The 24,887-nt window shown below is 37.3% G+C and overlaps 1 protein-coding gene across 1 annotated transcript in view; it reads right to left on the minus strand.

Moving 5' to 3' along the window:
• The window catches only part of AGMO (alkylglycerol monooxygenase), a 187,949-nt gene that overhangs the window by 156,909 nt on the left and 6,153 nt on the right, over positions 1–24,887 (minus strand). The window contains exons 2-3 of the mRNA XM_027684772.1: positions 24,279–24,409; positions 11,662–11,813 (exon numbers count right to left, since the gene is read on the minus strand). Coding sequence (XP_027540573.1) covers positions 11,662–11,813; positions 24,279–24,409 — 283 coding nt within the window. The remainder of the gene's footprint in view (positions 1–11,661; positions 11,814–24,278; positions 24,410–24,887) is intronic.

The raw sequence follows: 24,887 nt of genomic DNA on the forward strand, positions 1-24,887 counted from the left end.
ACAGAACAGGAAATGAATCATTCATTCACTTAAAAAAATTCACTTGCAGAACTCATCCCTGAGTTTGTCCCTTGCTCTGTCACTGTACTAGGAAAGTCTTATCATCTGTCTGTGCTGTCCTTCCCCTGTTTTACAGAGGAGAATAATGAAACTCATCCCCATTGCAATGCACTTTGCAGTTTAATTATGAAAAAAGTATTCTAAGAGACTCAATTGTTATTATAAAAGATACATACTGAGCAAAAGAAAACGTGAATAATTTCTTAATCTATCTAATTATGAGTTTAAATTTTCTTATTGGTCAGTAATTTTAAGATATTGCTAACTTGAAATTTTCCACATCTCTATCCTGATATCTAATCTGAAATTGCTTAGCAACATTTTTTAGACAAGAAATAAAAAACTTCAAACAAAGGTTGCATGCACTTCTCCTTAGTAATTTTTTTGAACCAGCGTCATGCTTTCCAACTTAACTCTGCTTGGTGAAGTTGAAGTGCTTTTATAAGAGATGTTAATTTAAAAATCATACCAGTATTTAAAAACAAAAGATCAAAAATTAAAATTATGGCTTCTTAATATTCTATCATTTAGTATTATCATTTTTTCTATGTGCACTGCGGGCACTTTGCACTTTGTCCTTTGTCCCATAGGAATGCTGCAAAGTGTTCATGTCTCAGATTTATTTTAATAATATGGTCCAAGGGAAGCTGCTAACAATATAATAAGCTTACATACTTAACTGCATTTCTCCATATTTTTATTTTTCAACGTTACATCAACAAAAAATATATATGTTTTAGTACCAAAACAACATTTATAATAAAAAAAAAAAAATCACATTTCGATGAGTAGATAAGAGACATGAGGAGATGAGCAAAGCTGCAAATGGGGGAAGGACTTGAGCATTGGCTTTGACAGGTTTGCTTGTTCCTGTCTCACTTCAATTCTAGCCACCAAACAACTCGGAAAAGTTCCCTTAATCTGCAGTCAGAAGTACATTAAAGTCAAAGATACTTTTTGGTGAAGAACTCCTTTTATTTTTATTTCTGTAACAAAGTATAGGCTACCTTGTCTTAAAAAATATAACATTTTATTTTTATAACTACAAACATTTTAGGATCTCAGCATCCATATGTGTTAATAGTGATGAAAATTTATAAGAAATTAAAAGAAAGCATAGAAGGATGTAAAATATATGATGCACATATAAAGCATACACGTTCCTTACACCACTGTGCTATACAATCGATAAAAATCCTACCTTCTTGTCTCAATTTAATAGGTCAGTTTCCAGGTGACGGAAGCCATGAACATAATGTCATTGATTTCTGAAATGATTTCTTGTGAAAACATGTTACATGCCACAGTGTTATTACAGGCTGAGAATCTGCACTTCCCTTTTTATACTTAGCAAGAGCTTTGCCACTCCCGAACTTACAGAAATAAAATGGTGAGGTATACATAGAACGACAGCGATATTTATGATATATGTTCCTTGAATGGAAAGGAATTAATCTAATTTTAAAGTTAAAAGTAGCAAGGGAGAATCTCGCCCATGTTTTAAAAGGTCACATGTCCAGGTTGCACTGCACTGACTGAAGCAATGCCCACACCATTTTACTGACAGTCTGTATACTAACAGGACTGAGCATGGTCACAGTTTTTTCAGAAGAACATTTGTAAACATTTCTGGAAAATTAATAGCTAGATAGAATCAAGAATCCTCCTCCTGGACCCTACAAAACCTTGTACTTCCTCATGCATACATAGCAATATGAATCAATTAGTCACAAATTTTTTTTCCCAGCAACAAACAGAAATTTTCTGTTCCCATACAGCCCTCAAAATAAGCAGCCAAGAGGCCAACATCGAGTGCTCAAATCCAAGTACATAATCCAACATAATCCTTTACATAATCCAACTATGAAGACTGTAAAATAGCTGAGTGACTGCTATTTAGGATATCTGCCTTTCATACAGCTTCATACATAAGAAGATTGTAGGTATCTTCTTGCAACAGTATGTTTACATTCTATTTAGAGCATGTCTTCATCTAAATTTAAAAGTAATTTTGTTTTCAAAACAATTACTGTTGATGAATTTTTTCAGATTTTATATTCACCGATTATTGAGAAATGCTGTAGGTTACTTAAATATCTTTTATGGGAAAAAAAGTTATACCAAAAAGGGATTTACTGATAATTTTAGCCATTAAAAAAAAAACAAAAAAGAAAAAAAATCTGATTAGTAATTTTTATTAATTTACATCTTCCACCAGCATGCTATCAATTTAGATAGAATATAATGTGGAAAAGATTGCCCTTCCTACACTAAAAAAATCAATTTTGGCAGTTTAAATACTTTAATTAGGGCAATAAAGATGCACTGAAGGAAACTTACGTACAAAGAACATTGTCCAGATAGAATAATGTTTTGTCTGCTCAAAACACACTTTAAATGTTAATTGTCCATCTTGAAATGTAAAATGAAGTATTTTAAATGGTGATGGCCTAGCTAAATTTTAGCAAGCAAAGAAAACTATTACAGACATCCAGCTTCTAAAAATCTGAGTAATATCCTGAAAGGAACAGCTTGCTATTTGGGGGTTGGAGTGGAATAAACTTTTATTCTCCATTAAAGTTGTTCTAAATTTCTCATTCTTAGCAAAAAAAAAATATCCTTTTCAAATTTCAAATAAAACTGAGGGTGCAATTAGAAATGGAGAAGCTTTTTTCTTTCCTTTTTTTGATTTTAGCTAGTTCTGAATATTTCAGTCAGTCACATAACCGCATAAAAAATATAATTAAAAACTAACTTATATGCATGCATGCATAAAATACACATATTCATGGATACGCACTGAAAAACTGTATTTAAATTACAGAAAAAATTGCATAAAGAGCATGGAAGAAATGAAAATAGCAATAGTAGGGTCTGTAGTGATAGGACAAGAAGGAATGATTTTAAACTGAAGTAGGGTCAATTTAAATATAAGAAAGAGGTGTTTTTCAGTAAGGTTGATAAAACAATGGTTGCCCAGAGAGGTGGTGGATGCCCCATCCCTGAAAACATTCAAGGTTGGATGAGGCTCTAAGCAACCTGATCTAGGTTGAAGATGTCCCTGCTCACTGCAGAGGGGTTGAACTAGATGACCTTTAAAAGTCCCTTCCAACCCAAATTGTTCTATGATATTTCTGGTATGTCCTTAGTCCTAATACTGCAGAAATGGGATATTTTAGCAATGTCCTGCTGAGGAAGAGAAGTGTGAGTCCGAGCCTTTCAGAGTAGCTTATCTCCCCAGGAGAAGAGCTGGGTCCATGTCCCCACTCCGCATCCCCCAGCCACACAATCACATACGTGCCACAGCAACACCCCTACCTTTCCCTGCAGGTAGACTGTCAAGGGGCTCCAAAGCTAAATTCTGCACAGAAAGAAATTTCAAAAGAGCTATTTGAAATGGCAAATACCATAGGTCTTCAAAGTGTGTGTTAGCTAAAGAGCTGCTTTCGAGTAGGGGTGCAGAGCAATAGCATTCTGTTAATTTTTTTCTCCATGCAAAAACTATACAGACTGACAAACGGAGCAATAATGACCAGGAACTTTTTACTAGCACAAGAGGAGAAAAACAACTTCTTTTTGTAACAGAGAAAGCATAAGCATCGCAATGGGTCATCTATTTCAACAATGCTTTTTATTTCTCTAGGCCTCTGCTTCTACTTTAAAACTTAGTGACAAAAAATAGTTACCACTGCTGCTGTTTGATGAATTATATGGTGTGTGCTTTTACTCTAAATCTAATTCCTTACAATCATAGTTTCATATCGCAGATTAAAACCAGTTGTTGCATTTGGTACCTTTTATTGCTGATCTGCTGATTTCAACAGATTGGTAGAAGATGCAAGTGACATAAAAATGAACCTTGCCCCTCTTCAAACATCCCACCAGTCCAGACAAAGCCCTCCAGCAAGAGAGTGTGCACAGTTGCTGTATCACAAACTGAGGTAGCATCTCCAAAGTCACCACAATTGGTTTTGGAAAAAGATGGGTTAAAAACGAGCCTAGATGAAGTGATTTTTGTGCAACTTCTACAGGAAACAGATATCAGTGAGCATTTTTACATTTCTCTCTAATTAAGCAAGAAGCCTTTAGCTGAAGTCATGGCTTAAGATTAAGTCAAGGGAAACAGGAATATATATTCTCAGGTGGGTTTTTCACTTACTCAAAATACAAGTTTCTAGCATGATACATATTCAAAAGACAAAAAAAAGAAAAAGAAGGATAAGGCAGACATAGCTGGACTGCTTTCCTTGAGTAGTCGAACTTGCAAACATACAGTCCCTTCTCTTTTACTTACGAAGTCACCTGATTGAAGGTGGTTCTATAACATTAGGAGGCCAAATATTGTAAACCAGAAATATTTCAAAGAATTTGTTTCAGGTAAAACTCCATAAAAAGAAAATCTTCAAACTATTGCAAAAGAACTAGTTTCTCCTCTTCCACACTCACTAACTTTGATAATTCACGTTTTACTTTATGTTCTATAACACCTTAAAAAATACAAGTGTTATGAACCATTTCAATGGTTTTCAGCAGCACACTTGAAAAAGTATGTCAAATGAACTGTTTCTCTGCACAGTGAGTTGGATGCTTTCATACTCATGTCTCCAGTCAGACTAAAAAGGGATTATTTTTTTCCCTGTTTAAAAGGCAGGTGCAGACTAGAGGGCAGCACTAGCCAAGGATATGGATGTGTGAAGACAGCTGACTGTTTGAACGGTCAAACCATGCCAATTTATAACAAACTTTCTTCTTCCACTTCATCATATTTTCTAATGTTTTACTAAATAAGCAGGTTGTAAACTTGTTTTTGCGCAAGCAGATCCAGAGCTTTTTCCCTAATCTGTGTACTCAGGAAAAACCCAGGCACTGCAGGTAGGAAAAAGATGAAATACCACCCTTCAGACACCCATATGCATGTCTAACTAATGCATGTCTATATATAGAGGCTCAAGAATGGAAATGGACTACGTAAATCCTTAAAGAAGGGTAATAAGTGACACTTAACGGAGTATTAACCTTGTGCTGCCACTTTTCCAACCATAAAATGACAAACAAAGAAAATGGAGGAATACTTTCTTTTTCATTTTGTACTGGGAAGTTTGCCATAGTGTTCATGGTCAGAGCTTGAGAAAAGGCAAACAGTGCTGAAAAGAGATGGAATTACCACCTGAATTTTAGCATAAAAGTTGTGTCTCAATAGTGTCAGTTCACGCTTTCATTAATACTTATTTCATTATATTCAAAAAATACATTGTCTCTGGCATAAAAATAAAAAAATATTGTTTTTATGCTTGTATCAAGGCCTAATTCATAACAGTCAGAGATCTCTCTCTCCCAGACTCCTGGGGAAAGAAAAGCAATTACCCCAGATATTTACAGAAAACCTACAAGAGTCACGCAAGCATATAGTGTTGAACTCGGACCATGGAGTTTAATTCCTCACCTATAGCAATGAGCCATGTCCTACCCTCCACTGTATTGTATTCCCACTCAGGAGCACATCCTACAGCACATCTAAAGAGCCAAAAATTCACGGCCAATCATTGTCTGACCTCCAACCTGTTGGCGGATTTGTTATTGCCATCATTCTTAATTACCTCTGACATTTCACATATTTAGAAAATCCATTCACCCGGAAACATCTTTTGGATAGTCAGAAATTAAGTAAAAACTCTCTAGGGGATTCCCTCTTATTTCCATCTTCTGAGTTCTTCAGGCTATGAATATTTTTCAGAAAGTCAATTATCATCTCACCCCATCTAAAGTAAAACAGGAAGGGGCTTGTGCTATCTGCATGTGCCACAACAAAATTAACAGACTAAATGAGTCAACCTCACCTCATATCAGGACATTATTCTTGCCAGTATACAAGAAATCAGTCTTTCAAACAACAGGAACTTATTATGAACAATAACAAACTCAAAACAATACAAGTAGGCTCCTATAATTTTATGGGACCCTAGACATTCCATATCAGGAAGCCTCGTTACAGCCGAGGTGTTTTCAGGTGAACTTTTTCAACAAAATATACATTTAAATACAAGAAGGAATAGCAACATCTTGGTTTGCTAAGATTGACTTTGGTCTTCTACAAATTCAGTGTCCACCCAGGAAATTAAAAGACACATAGTACAGGAGCACTTCTTACTGCTAAAAAGTAAGAGAAGGGTAAAAGACACAGTTATAAAACAAGCATATAGAAATAACAAATCATCTAGTTTATTTACAGTCAACTTGGAAGGCAAGGAATGAGTCATAATCACATGAACTATCTATTTATTTTCAATTCATGTTATGTTGTCTGCAGGTTTTAGAGTAGAATCAATCAGAAGATGGAACAGAAAATATGACAACCAGCTATTGCTTTTGCTATTTTTGTAAGGCAAATAAAGGCAGCATTTTAATATCCTGCTCTCCCAACTCTGTTTAAAAAATAAGAAAAACAACTGACAGATTACTAAAAAATGTTTTCTGTAAATTTCACAAGAAGAGAATATTTTTCTCTTAATCATTGGGTATCAATTCCCTTTGCAATCAACACAAGCTGTGACAAGAAAAAGAGCAGAGCCTCATCTAGTCACTTGACAGTTCCCAATATTTTCTATCTTTCACTAGGGTGAAATTAAATTTATTTCATGCTGGATAGCCAATATGGTACTGAATTTCTAGTCAGGTAAACAATGACATTTTCCCACAAGCAAGAACAAGCCTAAAAAAACCTATCACCATCCACATCTCTCCCCCTGACCCCTTTGGCACGTAAAAGAACATTGCAATTTACTATATTTGTAGGGGAATACAGATTTTCCTGAAAAAAAAAAAAAGGTGTGTCTCTGACCATGTTTCCAATAAAAAAAGTCAGACATCATCTTATTATAATGAATTTCCCCTAAATCTGAAACACTTTAAACCCAAAATTATTTCCATATACCATCAATCGTTAATATAAAATCTACTTAACAAGTCCATTCTAATATACTGAGTTCAGACAAGTACATTATAAAATGCAGATTAAAAGAGCACTTCAAAGGTAGGAATGGGTCAGATAAATAAAGATAGCACAATCATATGATTTCAATACACCCTCCAAAAATGATCAGCAAATGTAGATCGTGAAGAGACTCTGAGCCCTGCTGTCTTTTCCTCTAACAAGTTTAAAATCATGTCCTCGTGCAACAGTAAACACAGTATTGCACTGCTGTCAAAAGTGATAACACATTAGGATTATTATTACACAATACATATATCATTATCAGAAAGAATAGGACTGGGTTTTACTGTTGCACATTCCAATCATTTTAATGGCACGAATCTTGAGACACCCATCCCAATTTATGCACTCTGGTTCCTCATAAAGTAATGAGTTACCTGTCTGTGTACTCCTGACTAAGAAAATTCTGTCTGCTCTCTCGCAAGTCTCCACTTATCCCATAGATTCTCTGGTAGTAAGTCTGGCTTATGTCCTGCTCCATGGTTAAGTTGACCCCTATGACTACTGGACTAGTTGAATTGTTAGGAAAGAAATGCAACGCAACCTTGTTTTTTTAACATGGACTATTTCAGTGATCTTATGCACAGTCTCCATGCACGATATTTTTTTCAGGACTGAGTGGGCTGCGAAGTGCAGAATGGTGTAGGAAAGAACAGCCAGAAACTTGTGAAGTCAGCTCTGCTGCTGAAGAAACTGTAACAAAAGCTGCTCACTGGGAGAAGAGGCAGAAGCAATGTAAGCCATAGCTAAGAGAAATATCCTTTTTTAAAAAAAAAAATCTATAAAAAAGGACATGAAAAGTTCATAAAATTTCCAATTATTGGAAATCTTAGAAAGAAAAATCCTCAACATTCTCAGTTGAGACACTTTGCCACAGTCTGAGGCACGGTCTTTTCAAGGACAATGCTGAAGTGAGTTTTCAGGATTTCTTTGTTTGTCTCTGCCCCTTCAGAAGCTGGCCTTGGCCAAAAGGTCACTCCTGTGGGATGGGGGAATCTGAGAAGCTTGGACTTTATTGCTCTAGAATACACCTGGTGCAGAAGGCTCATTTCTCATCCACCATAAATAAACTCAGAATTACTAAGAGACACACCATTAACTCAAAATTTTATGTAGCAGCTGGGGAATCTGCTGAGAATATACTCATCAGTTGAGGTCTATTTTATGACCTCTGATGTAACTCAAACCATCAGTTCATATTGGCTCGGCCTTTCGCTGACAGGGACCATGTCACGTATCCCACAGGGCGGCTGGAAGCCACCAGCGGACAATGGGGCGAGCGGCTGACACCGGCCACCGGGGCCCAGGCAGAACAATGCAGCTGCTGCGGAGGTTGGCCCTGCTGAAGGAAACTCGCTTCTCCCAGGTTGTCTAAGGGGAGGGACACTGAAGCAATGGAAATTCCCCAGCAGCAAAGGAGAACAAAAGAAGAGGTGTTGGAAGCTGCTGTAAAAAGAGACAGGCTCTCTCTCCAAACCCGCTGGCTGCCAGACTTGGACAGCTTCTTCCAGGGCCTGAAAGAGGAGAGGAGGGTCCCCTGGCTGATACAAACCCACTCTGTTCTTCAGGACACAATCCCTTATGAAGCGTAGATTAAAAACTACTCCCTTTAAGAGGACCAGAGCTTTACAGCTCCCCACTATTCCCCACAGGAGCATAGGGTTGAGTGCACAGCCCTTGTCAAGGGACCTGCTCTGGCCAGGGGTGCCCCAGGACCCAGCAGAGCCCCCCACACTAGAATCCACCACCAGATACCCCACTACCCTGCAGCTGGGACCTGGGCTCCACCCCACTCCCTTGTTTTTGCATGGATCTGGAATTCTCTAGATTTCCTCCCCTGATTAAAAGGTGTGGCTGCTGAAGAAATTAGTTTACAGAGCCTCCAAATTCCTTACTGCCGTTGTCATTTGTCTGCAACAGGAGTATCTGTGAGGCCAGGGCGCGGGAAGAGTGTGCTGGGCCACGGCTGGGGCTCGGCACTGCTCTGGGACCACCGAACCCCCCTTACTAGCAGGAATAACTCCGCAAGGACTCCGCACCTGGAGAGGAAACTTGAGGAGTAATCCATATATGCTAGATTAAAATATCTGGTAAAAAATCCTTCAAACCCACACATATCCTTCCCTAGGAAAAAAAAAATGTTTAAAATAAAACCTGTGATTTTACAGCTTACTTTTTTTAGTAGTACAGCCTAAAAATGGGTGTTTTTACTGAAACAAAGGGAAAAGTTACATTGATTTAGAAATTTATTTAAATGCCACAAAAAAAAGAGCAGTGGCTAAATAGTCCGTTGACTGCCATGGCTTTTGGATCAGACCCAGAAGAACGCTGGAATAAGTGTTGAAACATTTTATTTTCTAACCTTTTAGGGGCTACTGCAAACAATGGAAAATACAAGCACATACTTAGAATAACTCTATCCTTCGCAAAATGAGATCACACCTAAAAATACTTCCTTTTGTTGCTGTAGAACTTCAGTTTATGATAATAGCTATTACATGCATATAGTGAAGAGGAAAAAATATTTCCCCAAATCCTGGGTAAAAATTTGATATTGCATAGTAGAGTTTCTTCTACAGAAGAAACTTTAAAATCCATAATGATTCAGACTATTTGTGAAATAGTAGAATGCAAAATCCAATGCATTGCATGGGCAACATGAAATAAGGTAGTAAAAAGGTCAGGGGGTTGAGTTACTAAATTATTGCTTGTACCTAGGAAAAACTACATGATGATGATAATTCTTTGTATAAAACTTATATCAAGTATTAAGAAACAACAGAAAACTGTATCTGAATTTTAGGTTTTCAGTTTGAAACAATTAGCGCTATTATTTATATCCCCACACATAAACTCACATAGCTTGAATTTCCTGGGATATACATGTGCTATTAATTTTTAACTTTGCTCTAGGATCCAAGCCTGAATTACCAAGCCCTATCACACTTTCTAGTGCAAGGGTGTGTTTTGTCTGCTTGTACCAGAGGCTTTTCCAGTGTCCTTCTCAACATGCCAAGGTATTTTTCAGGACTTTTAAGACCATCTCCTACACTTAAATTTCCTCAGCAACTTCCAATGCAGCTGACTTTCACAGCTGTGCTGCTGTGCTACAGATTCCATCATTGTTTGACCAGAGAAAAGAGTGCTGGTTAAACTAAAATCTCCATTTAGAGTGATTTTCTACAATGTTGTATCAGTTCCCTGCTGAGTAGCAGAGATCTAACAGTGAACAATATTTCTGTAATCCGAAAAAGAGTAAATTTTTATAGAATAGATCAGCACTGACCTTCTTAAGAGAAGAGCATTTTCTTACAGTTTCCTCAACTCCATTATATATAGAATTGGTTTGTATTTTAATTCTAAAACCCATTAAGATTAATTTCAAAGTGTGCAATCCCCTCAAAACATAGAAAAACGGAGAAGAGCAGTGTAAAGTTGCTGCAGGAGCAGAAATACATCCAATTGCTTTAGGGAGCCCAGAGACGACCCTGTTCCCTTCTCTGCCAGTGGGAATTTTACCATTGACTCCAGTGAATGCACAGCCAAGCTAGCAATTTTCTAACACTTGAAGACAATTATTTTTATTTTAAAGTGCAGGAATAGCCTCTTGCTCTGGTCCAGTTCTCAGCCTGAGGCTGTAGCTCTGCCAGCACTGTTAATGTCATTGTTTGTCAAGCATATTTCCAGTCTTGCGTACACCCACGCGGAGCTCCCAGCTTCCAGCCGTGATGTCCCCCCCAATGCATTGTTCCAGCTCCCCCTGCTTCCTCGCCTCCCTCCCTGTCCCCCCACCATTGTTATCCCCCTACACCCACCCTGCATTGTTCTCACGCTCGCCTGCCATCTCCACCTGGGAGGGACCCTTCCTCCCTCCCACTCCTTGCAGCAGCAGCTCAGGCTCCTTTCTTACCTACTTCCATATATTCCGCTGACCTATTGGCATCAAAGCATTCTCCCTTTCTGAAAGCACATTACATAAAGTACCATTACCAGATCTCACAGCTTCTGTGAGCAGTGGGTGCTCTGCTTTGAGAAGTCCAGTCCAAAGTCTTTTAAAGAACAAGAAGATTCTTATTTCATTGCTACAGACTTTCAATCAGGCCCACAATTAGTGTTACTGCATTTTCAGATAGCGTATAAAAGGCTAGAGTAAAAATATGTTGTCACTACAAAACAGAAATATGTAACAAGACAGACACACAGGGATCAATACTATTACATTTTCACCATATATATGTACAGAAACAACTGGCATGATTTACACAAGCTCCATTATTTTGGCTACTTTGCTTTTTACTGCTCTCTATTTTAATTTTTATGTACTTACTATTTTTTCTTTACTATTTTTTTACGATATTTCACTTTCTGAAGTACTGTGGTACTTTCAAAATGATACTCCTTCCTTTCACAAAATCATGTTTACTATACTGAGTATGATGTGTAAACTGTTCTCTATGCTCAAAGCGTGTCATTGCTAACCTTTGAGAAGAAGAGCAGCTATATGTGCTTAGAGTAGAATACATATAGAAACAAAAACAAATACCTCATTTTATTAATAGACAATTCATATATTTTGTATTTAAAAACATGAAAAACGTGTGAAATCTTACCATGGCTTATGCGATGAAAGCAGTAGTATGCAAAGTCCACTCCCAAAAGTGTCAAATACCACGTCCATGGAGAGTCCCAGGGCAGTTCAAAGAGTCTGTAGTTATTCCATACATAGATGTAACTAATTAAGTCAACACTTCTGAATAAAACACTGAAATAGAGATTCAAAATGTTTTATCAATAATTTTGTCAATATTAATTTCAGAACCTTTTTACTATATATTGACTATTTTTCAGCTGGTAGTCTTTTTGTAACACACAAAATCAATGTCCCCATTCTGCAAACTTGTCAAGTAATACTACTATTTACTTCAGTGGAACCTTTGCTTAACGTCTACAAGGTTTCTAAATCAAACTTTCACCCACTCACCACCCACTAGGCATGCTCAAGGGCTGAAGCACTCCTGTGCTCTGCAGGTGCTATGGTGTTCCTATTTTCCCAAATCTGAAAGAAACTCATCCTTGCTAACTAACAAGTCAGAAGTGACTGAAGTGGAGCAGCAATTACGCTCAAACAGCAATGTAAGACATTAAAATACTTTGACTACTTCCATTATGAGGAAGGACAGGGAAGACAGGACTTTTGGGAGCAATAAAATATTCAATCTGATCAGCATATCACTTCACTTTAAAAGAGGATAAACGCAGCAGGAGGAGCTAAAGCCCAGTGCCTTTGAAAAGAAGAGAGAAATGGCAGGGTTGCCAGAAAAAGACAGAAGAAATTATGAATTTGCAAAGACAGGAAAGCCCACAGACAGCAGCTTTTGTTCCTTCTGAGGTCCTGGACTACAAGGACTGAGTAGCTATCCCTGACCTAACATAGACCAGAGCTAAGACCAGAAGGAGAAAGAAAGTAGCTTTGGGATGGGCAGGCCAAACCCAGTGGCAACTCTCCACAGCTGCTCAGGATAATGCAAATTTGAGTTGCCAGAGTCACACCCTTTCCTCAGTACCCCACCACCTCATTTCACTAATTGGGAGCCTGAGCCATGTCCAACAAATTGCTTTGGTTTTGCTGGGTGAGTTTTTGGATGGATCAGGAAGCTTTAAACACAGCAAATGAGAGCTCAGAAGCTGTAGGCACTGGGGTAGCCCAGGTGACAATTGGCTTAGGTAGCTGTGAAATGGTGCCTCAACTGCAGATTGATATATATTTAAACTGGCATTTTCCTAGAAGCAAATAGTCCGCAGCAGGATTTGCAGCAGCTTTTATACTTCCGGCATTAGCACCTCTTCCCATAAGTGTTTTGAATAAGGCTAGAAGAAAACACCTTGAGCTTCCGTGGTGCTACTTTCTCTATTAAAGAGGAACAAAGTCATCTGAAAATCCCAAATTCCCAATATTAGCCTGCAAGCATTATAGCATCACATCCACCACTTTATACTGAGAGCTGAAGCATTACAAGTTGTTGTTGCTCAGGAAGAAGAGAGCTAATACCTTTTCCACAGCCAGGCGCATCTCTTATCTGCAACTCATTCCTACCTTTCCTATAATCATATCCGTTTTTCTCTTGGATAAATACAACAAAAAATGGTGGAATTTCACTTCAGCAGCTCACACCCATGAAGAACGTCTCTTGACTAGCAAGGACAGGTGTGTCTGCAACTTCAAAAACAAATTGGCTATGCCCAGAAAGTGGACCATACGCACCTGGAACATGTTTAATTTTCATAAGAGCTGTGTTCTATAAATATTTTTAAAGAAGATTATATGTGTCCAACCAGATTTTTGCAATTCACCTCATGAGGAATCTGTAAAGTTCAGTATAAATTTTCAATTCCTTTCACAACAGGTCAGAAGGGAGCTGATATTATTCAAACACAAAGAAACGGGCATTTCCTAACATATTTTCAATGACCAGGAAATTTAAAACACCTCTTGCAACATAGAGTATCAGTTATTATTAGGTACTGTTTTCTTACTTTATTCTTTTGCTTTTATTAACACATAATGCCTTTGCAGTACATCCAAAGATATGTGACCTGGAAGGTTTCCTCCATTTTTGATCAGCTTTCAGTATTTCACCCTTGAGTCCTTTTTTTTTTTCCACAGGCTGAGGCCAAGGTGTAACACTTGAGCTAACCCTGCAACACATTTTTATATATATATAATTTGCTACACATTCTTTCCTTCATGCTTGAATAACAACTCTACAGCACATAACATTAGCTGATTACCATAATTAATTTAGAGTAGTTTATCATATTACTATGCAATTCTGGAGAAAGAAGAGTTGCTTAGCTAAGTATTTTTTAAAAATTTACAGTGTCACAGATAAGAAAGGCCAGAGCTTGCATTCAATTACAATTCTGGAAGTTCACTTGGAGTTTTAAAGGTTTATATTCCCCCTTTTTTCTCCCTCAAGTTCCTTTTTCACTTCTTGAAAATACTGAAGAGAACTTAAAGAATTTTTTCTTCATTTACATATTATAACCATAAATGTGACAGAAGTGGATAGGCAAGACTTTTTTCATCTAGTCCAATCCTCTGCATAAGGAGTAATAAATCCTAAAACAGACTGTATATAAAACCTTATTATATACATTCAATAGATTTATTTTCTTGGATTTTGAACATTGTTGCTGAAAATTTTCTTATTACACGCAAAGTGCACTTAGGCAACTGTTTTGACTTTGAGAGACAGTTCTCATCTCCTTGTTTCCAAAGTTCATACGTACTTTACTCAGTGTCGGTAATATTTGTTTTTAATAAATCATTTCCCCCTTCACCTTCCACTGGGTCAGATTATCACTTCCTCTAATTAAAAAAGTCCAAGAAGGAAATTCTGGGAGATGAACTCTCCATGTGGAAATAAAGATCTACTTATGGTAGACCCCTATGGGATAATGAAGGAGGGAAAAGGTGGAGGAAATTAATTGGAAAAAAAGAAAGCTGCCCATTTCAAAGAATATAAGGTCCTCTTTTGCTTCCTCCAACTCACAGATCAGCCATAGAGCCTGAAACCACACCTTTAGAAAACTTCTTCCGTGGTGCCCAGGATAGTTACCAAAAAGGAAAAGGGGCAGAGACAGGAGCTGTTGTCTCTCTTCCAAGAATGGAGGAAGATCTGTGGACCGAAAGTGAATACCCCAAGGAAACTGCCTCAGCTCTTACCACTTTTGCAGTCACCACCTCACGTCACACTGGGAACTGACCTGGTGCCCCTGAGCTAAAAACACAACCCTACAGCTGGACCTACAAAGGCTCTGCTCTCAAGGGCTGTAACAGACTTGCATCCTTGGAGGTCAGACACAGAGGGAAACATGTTAAGACACCCTGGTCATAAGGTTATATTATTATGAAAAATAGTGAGAGATTACTAATACAGTTTCCTTGGGTTAAATAAATTCTGTTTTCCTAGCCTGATTTGAACTATATGAATGTAAAGTTTCAAAATGTTGAACAAAGGCAGTTTCTCAATAATTTGAAATTATTCAGACCATTTATGTAACAGCAGGATACACGAATAATTAAATGCTCTGTAAGTCTTTGTTTCAGAGTGGAAAGCATAAGGATTTCCATTTCCAAGGATACTAATAGAGCTTTCTTTTCCAGATGAAAAACTGACTCCAGTCAAAATTGAAATAACCATTTTGATAACATGATTTCAGTAAAGAGGAGAAGGGGGGAAGGAGGTAGAGAAGCCTCGAGAAAAGGACCATTTGCAAAACAAAGCAAACCTGCAACTGAAATCCCCTTTTATTTCCTGTACAGGTGCCAGGTCTTGAACAGACACCCAATTTATTACTTTGTCAGTTGACTTATTAGGGTTGACACAAATCGAGCTGAAATATGCCTGACACACTGCAGTCAAGGCTTTTTTCACGCTTTAGCACAAAGCCAAACTTTCCACAAGGTGGAGGGAAAGGGAGAGGGAGCTGTGGGAGTTCTATTCCCTGTTTTCTATCATCAGGATGAATACGATCTCTTCTCCCATTCTGAATATGCAAAACCAGTCATGAAATAACCCAAGGCTAAAAAATAATTCACCAAAATGATACAGCTGGGAAATTATTATCAGGCTCTGGAAAGCCCTTGATTACAGGAAATAGCACCTACATTTTGAGAAAATGTTCCCACCAGACACAAGAGCTGAATCAAAGCCTCTCGTCTTCCTTAGTATGGCTTTCTTTTCCAGTATTTTAGCCTAAACAATACAAACCTCCAGTCTTCCTCAAGTAGAAAAGAAAATATCAAATGCAAAATGAAGTCAAATGCAGGTGATTCAGGTATCCCTACTAGTTTTATTTTGCCTGACCAAGCTGACCTTTCATTCACCAAAATTATTCCTGTTGCACTTGATTTTATATCCTTTAATTTATGATATTAATATTCATTTATAGTAGTAGGTGGAATAAAACATGAAATTACAGGTTTTGGAAGAAAAATAACAGAAGTCAGTGGTACATTTTTTTATTCCTAAGTCCAAGTCTTGCTACATAATTCAAGTCACTTGTTTATCTTTGTTAATTCATACATAAATAAGCAATCAATTAAAAATGCAGTACAACTTAAGTATTTTCATGAGAAGTTCCACTGCCTTTAGTGACACAATCCACAGTAACACATTATGCCCTAAGTTTATGCAATCTCTTTAGGTACTTCTAATGTCATTTTATCTTTACAAGATTAAAAATCCTAGTTTAAAACCTTCAGTACATCTGAGCTTCTGCCATTGCAGCTTACTCCTCCTCTTCTATGAGAATGGAAGTTATACCAGCACACTGGGCAGTCAATTCTGTTCCAGTAACTTCAGGATACACAATACTGGAAGATCCTACAATGTCATCTCCTGAAAGGCAATGGACCTGATTTGTACAAATATCACCATATGAGTGTCATACAACCACCTGGTTAGAACTTCTTTTCATTTGAGGTTTGATTTTGATCTGAAGTGAGAAAATTTGCATTAAAGTTTAATTGGGAACAAGCCTATAATATTCTCAAAGGTCACATATAAACAAGTAATGAGAAAAGAGAAAAGGGTATTCTATTGAACTCAGATTATCCTAGATAGATTCAGAAGAACTAAAGGAACCCGTAACAGTTCCTATGGTTTGTAAATGTACAATGAAATAGCTTCTGTGAGACATCATAGCATCTCAGATGGTGAAAGGAGGAAAAACATTTACATGAGAATTTATATTGAACTCCCTTGGTCATACTTCTGAACATTTAAAAAGACAGTTTGCTTTTGTCCATGATACACAGTGGTGAAGAAAGTCTGTTCTTTTCAGATTTGTAACACAGATTTACAGAATCATTGAGACATTTTTCCCCCATTTCCATAACTTCTAAGTGTTGACCCAAGAAACTACGTTGGCCAGCTCTAAAAATGCTACTCCTGTGCTCCATCTAGTGGAATCCTGATTTAAGCTTAATTCATCTTTTAGCAGAGATGTGCTTCAGTCAGAAAGCTACTCTATACAGAAGTAGTTTCTTTGAGTTTTTTTCAAAATGTGTGAAAACACAATTTATCTTCAATCAAAACACAGAAACATGGAATGAAAAATCTTTATGGGATTTGAGAAATTGGTATATTTTGTGAGCTACAGAGACTACTGAACTTAATCAAGAACATATTTTCAATAAGGGTAAATTCAGTTCACAGTATATACTTTCACAGAAGAGCACAAGTATATTTGAAAATTAACTCTGACAGCTTCTCTTTGTTCTAAAGATATTGCAGGTGCAAAGCTGGGCTCTGACATTAAGAATGGGCGATCACCAACCCATTTACTCACCCCGCTGTACAGAAAAAAGGCAATGATGCAATACTAAGGATGCAGACAAACATGCATTGTGTATAAGAGGTTACAACTTAAAAGAGTAATTGGATCCCTGACAGGTTTGTGTGAAATACAGCAATCTCTAGCACATTATGGTAGGTACAGACTATCAGTTCTTTCAGTAAATTAGTTTGAGAACATCCCAACCCTATCCTTACTTTTAATGTAAGGTAGTTTATATGCCATTTTATTAGAAAGTCCAGAGTTTTAAATTCTGGCTCAGAGCTTTCCTTAGTCATCACCACAAAGTAGCACTGTTTAGAGCTGCTCACTGGTACTTCTGTGCCCTGACAGCAGCCATGTCCACACCTGTGCTCTCCAGCCTGCTTCAAACAAATGGAACCAGAGTACCAAAATTCTATAGGTTAAATCTCTGAAGAGATTTAAACTAGTGTGTCTGGGAAGGATTCACCACTGAAATGCAGATGGTGAAAGGGGATTAGGGAGGTGGTGATGTGCACCAGATAGCAGATAGGACGCACTTGCATCTTTACTGGGCACAGCTGGATTTGGACTTGCTGGAGGACACAGCATGATTTACACCAAATTTATAAAACTGTATTAAACTGATGCAATAAGAAGATAGGATATTTAATCCACACAGGAGTTACTAACTTGCTGATTCAGTCCTACTCAATTCACCAATGCAAACCAGATTAAAAAAACCCAAACAACTAATTAGAACAAACAATAATTGTTCAGGTAAGACAGTTACTGCCATGAGCTTAACTGAACAATTTTTGAAAGTCTCCTTCCAGGGTCAGGTTCGCCTGCTGAAAATCCTGCCAGATTCTGCTGCACAGCGCTACCCTCTTACTCAATTTGTTTGTCCTACTCTGACTGCTTTACCTACAGAAGATTACTGAGTTATTTCAAAACCTGTTCCTCTGACAAAGCTGTGAGGGCTGTGACCTTTGGCAAAATGTGGGAACAATTAACAGTGTATATGGGATAGTGAAGCCAGGAGGGTGCTCTCATGAAATATATAACTACCTAGTGCTACTTGTAGAGTGGGTGGTGTGGGAAGGTGAGTAGATTCTGCCTCTCCAGGCTTGTTACCTATTAAAAATTCTATTTTTTGGAAACATCTATTGACAGATAGTGTATTAAATTGCCATAGCTAGCTGCCACAGGCATGATCATGACTGCAGGCTCCATAGAGACTGAACCTACAGTCTAGCAGCTCTTGGCTGCCCCATTCCCACCCCCAGACAGTTTGCTTGTCTCTCTGCCTTAAGCAAATACCTTTTTCTCACACAGTGAACCAAAATAATTCCACTTGGGATCAGATGAGCAGCTGAACCAACACAAGAGAAAGGGAGGACTACGTAAGTGAGTACAGGAAAGACAGAACTGCCAGAAGTTTGGTTGGTTTAAGGGCACGGTGCAGCAGCTTTACTTCCCATTTAACCAGGTTAAGTGATTACCTTTCCAGTTTGGCCCCATCTGCTCATCACTGCCCTAAGTACGGTGGTTACCAGCCTTCAGACCTGCCAGCATAATTGCATGCATAGCTGCTCCCTGACCTGGCTCTGTCAAAATGAATGCAGCTGAGCTTAAACACCTCTTTTATAGTTCTTGGGGGGCTTTTGTTTCTGCTTTTAGCGTGTCAGGACTGGGTTAGGGAGCAATTAAATGTGCAGCTATGTTGGCAGATCTGAGGGGGCAGCTGGATCAGAAGCAACACATCTGACCATGCTCTAAACAAACATCTGTCCAAAGCCTTAGTCAAACAGATGTGGAGAAAAAAAATGAACCTAATAAGTCTGGAAGTGAAAATATAATTTATGGGAAACTGCATGTATCAAATTTTCTTCTACGAAATGCAATCACTAATTTATGAGATTATAATTTTCCATAGTCACACATGAAGTATCTAGTAGATACTTCAGGAAACCAGCACATACTTTAAATGGATAAATCCATGCAAGCAATTATTTTTTGTTCTGTCAGGACACTGCTGGCTCCACAGGGTTGTGAACAGCTTGCACCAACTTGAACTGAGGGTATGCTAATCAGCTCTGCATGTTGTTACTAATAAAAATTGAAAACCTTTGGTTTCAGATTACAATTTTACATATGCTATAAAGCAGATAACTCAGTAATGCTACAAACGCATTGAGAATTTCTTGTCTTGTGACCCTGTCTGCATTTTTCCAAGCCCATTTCTTGTGCTAGCACAAGATTTTGCAAAGACACAGTAAGAATTGATGCAGCCTCCCCCACTCTGATGGGGAGGTTCTGGACCTGCTTCCTAGGCCACTTCACCACAGGGCAACACAAATGCTGATGCTGGCAAAAGGAGAGCAAAGGTACAAAGGGAGGAAAGAGCAACCAGAAGTATCAGCCAGTCAAAGGTGCTTCATTTAGACCAACATTGCTGGTCTAAAATCTACATGAAACTGCCTCTTCAAACCAGCTTCTGAAAAAAAGATTATTTAAAATCCAAATGATGTAAAAAAACTGAATACATTGGTCTACAGCAGAAAGAGGATTTATACTCCTTTGATTCAGTTATTGCTGATGTGTAGATATCTTAAGATACACAATAGTAATAACCAATCAAAAAGCATTTCCTCATTCCATTCTCATGTTCAACACTTCAGAGAAATCTAACTTCCTCTGATTCAAAAATCAAAGTAAATAATGTATACAGATTGTAATGTTCTCTTTAGAAATTAAGAAGTTCATTGCAGACTGGATTGACCAAACTGTGTTAGACATTATATATATGAACACTCATACCCTGTTGAATTGTATTGCAGAGCTGAACACTAAAAATAGGCAACTGAGCATGAACATAAAGAATGGAGACTTTCCCAACTAGTTTGAAAATGTACCTACCTCAGTTATCCCCCCAACACTTTTTTTGATTTGATTTATGTTCTGCTGCTTTAAAAGAAGAATTGGGTCAATATGAAATAATGCACATACTTGTATAGTAGATATTTATACCCAAAATAAACTTTCTCTTGGGAGAATATTTTTACAGCAGCATTTAAAGTCTCCTGGCAATGGTTAGCTAGAAAAGTTATTTATTTATTTAGAATAAAAGTTCTCAGAAATTTTTTAACCACCAACATTTAGGATGCTGGGAATAAGCTTACTAATTCAAGTTTCTCCCTTTCCCCCAAATTACTTTTCATTGCATTTAACATTTAGTATTCATACATGCAGAGGAATGCATAGAATGCATTAAGGCAGAGAAAATTATATTCAAGAAATGTATGAGCTATTTTATAAGAGATGATGTGTACATACAAAGCAATTCAACTTACTACATGCTGTTGAGTCTAATAAGCCTGAAAACAAAACACATTGCCTTGGATGATTAGACTTTTCCTCTTGTACCTACATTTTTAATATTTGGCATACAAATATCAACAATTTATGATTTGCACTTTCTCAACAACTAGGTATGAAACACTAAATAAATACTGTTTTCCCTCAAGATACACAATACTTCTGTTATACAGACTGTGAAATGGAAAAAAATACTTAGAGGCTGAATCTGGTTTGTGACTCCTAATTTTTTCATTAAATGTAAAGACCTCTTTGCAATGACACATTTGAAGCTTCATTTTAACTAATAGACTGAAGCCCACCATTTTAGACTCAACCACAGATTTTTTTAAGGAAGTGGCAAACCATTGCTGCTAGTTGAGAAAATGAAAATTAGTCCCTGGGAGAGGATACAATCAATGGTGTGTTAATCTAACCTTCAGCTGTTAATGATTTGCACTACTATTTCCCCTGATGCTGTGGGTTCTACTGAAATATTGTTTTAGCAGTTACTGTCAGCTTTCCCTACCTTTTTTCTGCCTGAAAGGGAAAGACTGAAGTGAAAGTCTTAGCAACAGATTTTGCCTGTGCTATTTTTTGTCCTTTTTTTTCTGACCCAGTTCTTTCACACCATGGAAGCAGAAGACAGAATGGTAAACTGTTCTGTTTTTTTCAGTTCAAGCCTTTTTAGCCAGTCAGTTATTCACAACTCCTCTTACTTACAAAAGAGGTGTTACACTAAGCAGTCATCATTAGAATTGTGATATTAACATGAGATTAAATAATTTAGGAAGCCTATATTTTGCCAGCTTCTTTAACATTCAGCCAAAAAGCTAAAAGTTTTAAAGGTCTCTTTTTTGGAATGAACTGAGGAGGGTCTTGTATTTCCAGACATGACAACTGCACAAGCGACCTGGAAGAGACTTCTGCTGGTGTGGCAATAAATAAGTGTACTGATCTTGCAGATTTGCCTGATCCTGCAAACTTTGAGTCCTTAAAGATCATTCTGTTCACTCAGTTGAAACAACCTTGCAAAAGAAAACTGCACAGCCTGCAAGCCAAATTCTGCAAAGCACTGAGTGCCAAAATAATAAAAGTACTCAGCACCTTGCAAAGCTGCGTTCCACACACACAGTGCTAGTTTTCTTAGCAAGCATTTCTTCTAGGAAAGAGTGTATCTGAAGTGTTTTAGTATTCTTCAAGCCGAAAGGCCTTGCAAAACCATTCAAACTTACTTTACGGGTATCTCAGTCCCTTTATTTAATTTAGTTATGAATATTTCAGAAAAAAAAAGGTAAATGTTTAGAATGGTAAACCCATCAAGTGTAGAAAATTTGGGTTAAGTTGAAGAAGCAACATTTGAACTATTTCAATATCAGCTTCTTGCACACTAGAAGAAGCTGTATCAGAGTTGTGTTGGTCCACACAAATCTAATGTATTGATAAATACTTATCACAGCTTAAAACATAATGAAAAGTTTAATGTTGCTCCTTTCAGATCATGCTCACAAGTGATTAAGAGCAACAAAATGGTTTGAATACAGGTTGAACACTAGCTGCAAAAATAGCTTCACAAAATTCTCAAATAACTTAGATATTACTTTATGTTTGAATATTTTTCATGTTGAAAGCTCATGCCTCTTATTTTCCAATATTTGATGAGTTTCAGAGTGTCCTTAAAAGGTTTCATCCATGATATTTATTACTGATAACTAACATAACCATCAGGAATTGTCTTTGTACCAAATGGACCTTGTCAAAATTTTTATTGATTAGAAAGCTTAAAAAAATTAACTAAATATCTAACATTCAATAGATTACAATGTGGGTGTTTACACATTTCAGACAATGAGTGCTACTAGCCAGAAGGGCTAATTTTATTTTTTTTTATTGTTGCTGCGCTCTTTTAATGTATTTTTATCAAGAATCTGGATTGAAGGTGGGACCCCTGGTGGCCTAGTGGTTAAGATGTGGCACTCTCACCGCTGCGACCCAGGTTCAATTCCTGGTCCCCCGGGCAGATGGAGCCCGTTAGCCCTGTGAGGCCATCCATCTATGAGAAGGTCACTCTAAACAAACCTACGTCCTGAGGACCTCACTGCCATTGTCCAAGCTCGCTTGGCCCCGGCAGATGAACTTTAGGATTAAAGGGTGGGCTCAGTTCAGCGCATGCTGTGTCTCACCTAAAAAATCCATTGCGCAGGCTGGAAAGGTAAAAGACCTTTCCCAAAATCTTCGTTCGCGAAGACTGGCCATACTATGTACTGGATTGAAGGAAAAGATTTCTAATAAAATTTGCAATGACAAAAACCAGGGATCTCTAAGTAACAAAGACAACATTTCATGGATTCAGGCTATTTCAGGAGGACCAAATGTATAATCCATGTATTTCTATATGGCCAAATATAAGAACATAGTGCCTATGAATGAGGAATGTAAGCCTCAGAATCAAAAAAAGTATTCAGGGATGAAGAATGGCTCAAAGGATCTGGGATGTATAAAGGGAAGAACAACAAGTAGAAATAGAGAACAAATGACTTCATTATTTGGCACTGATGTAGTATTTCTGAAATATGGAGTGCACTTGAGACATCAACACTAAGAAGGCTGAAAAACTGCAGAGAATTCAGAAAAAGAACTGCGGGAATAATTAAAAGACTTGCAAATATACCATATAGTAAAGCTCAAATAATAAAAACTTTTCTTCATATAATGAAGAGATTGTATACAATTTGATGGTCATCTGCGAATTCATACATGGGGAATAGAAATGTAATCTCATCCAAAAAGATGTAATAAAATCTATCATCTGGAAGCTCATATCATGCAAAGGCAGATCTCAAACATGATATTCCTTACAAGTAATTAGAGCTTCTGAAAAACACTTGGAGATATTTATATAAAGAATTTGCTATATTCCCTCTTACTGGAATCCACAGTTAACCCACAGTGGCTGTTTGTTTAAAATACAAATCTGTTCACTGTGAACTAATTCAGGTAAATCTTACGGCATTTACATCAGAGAGTAGATTGGATGGTCATGTTTCCAAAAATTCTTCAATTCCATTGAAGTCAAACACAAGATTATGACTGCATTCAAAGAACTTTGGATCACATGCATATTCGCAATTCTATCAATCTGGTTATATGCACAGAATTTTGTTTTTAAAGGCTAATGAAAATAATAGACCTGGATTGTCGGTTTTGTTTTATTATCTTCTTTCTGTATTTTAACGAAAGAAAACTCAGATTTTAACATATAGTCTAACATAAGATATGGTCAAGTCAGCTGAAATCCCAAAACTGGCAAAAGGTGACAGCCAGATGAACAGAATCGGAGCTGAACAATATTCTCCAAGTATCATATTTAGCCTTAGAGATTAGAAAGGCTTTACACACTTAGCTAAAATTAAGTTGCATAAAGAAAGATCCAGATGCCTTGTTTAATCATTTTGGGTTATCAATAACAACTTCAATATATATTTCTCTTTTCTTCCTTCTAAGTGATTAAAAAGCAATCTTAATATTGTATACATATACTTACTCTGGCAGTCGAGACAGGATACCTAAGGAAAGAGAACTTATGCCATCATTAATACGACCCGATAGTTTACGCTTCTGAATCCAGCTGACAGCAAATTCCAGCCCAATGAAAGTAATGAAGAATGGAATACTCTGAAAAAAAAGATGGAAACAAAAGAAGTCACAACACAAATAAAATTAGTTATACCTTTCCAGCAGCAGTTTATGCAGCCAGATGCTTCTCAGATTGGCTGGCACCTTACTAGCTACTACTGTGATAAAGCTCTTACAAATCAGAACAACCAAAGCTACCATTTAATCCATAACACCAGCATAAATTCATTGCAGTAACCTCCAACCACATAGTTTTCTTTTGTATATTCTGCACATGAACTGTTAAAAGGTATCATAACAAAACACAAAAGTCTTTCCAAACTCATATGTCTCATATTCAAGTGAATCAGCAAGGACAGCAACGTTTGTGGATTTCTCTAACCACAAGGTAGAACAGAATCTGTTTTTTATTTGATATGTACAAAGTTTTCTGAATGTGTCCAGCCTCTGAAGTTGGCATCCAACATTATTATCTGAAAGGAATAGTAAAGTGAATTTATTTCTACTCAGCATTTCT

The sequence above is a fragment of the Neopelma chrysocephalum genome, unplaced genomic scaffold (genome assembly GCF_003984885.1).
Source record: "Neopelma chrysocephalum unplaced genomic scaffold, ASM398488v2 Primary Assembly neopelma1_67, whole genome shotgun sequence".
NCBI classification, from domain to species: domain Eukaryota; kingdom Metazoa; phylum Chordata; class Aves; order Passeriformes; family Pipridae; genus Neopelma; species Neopelma chrysocephalum.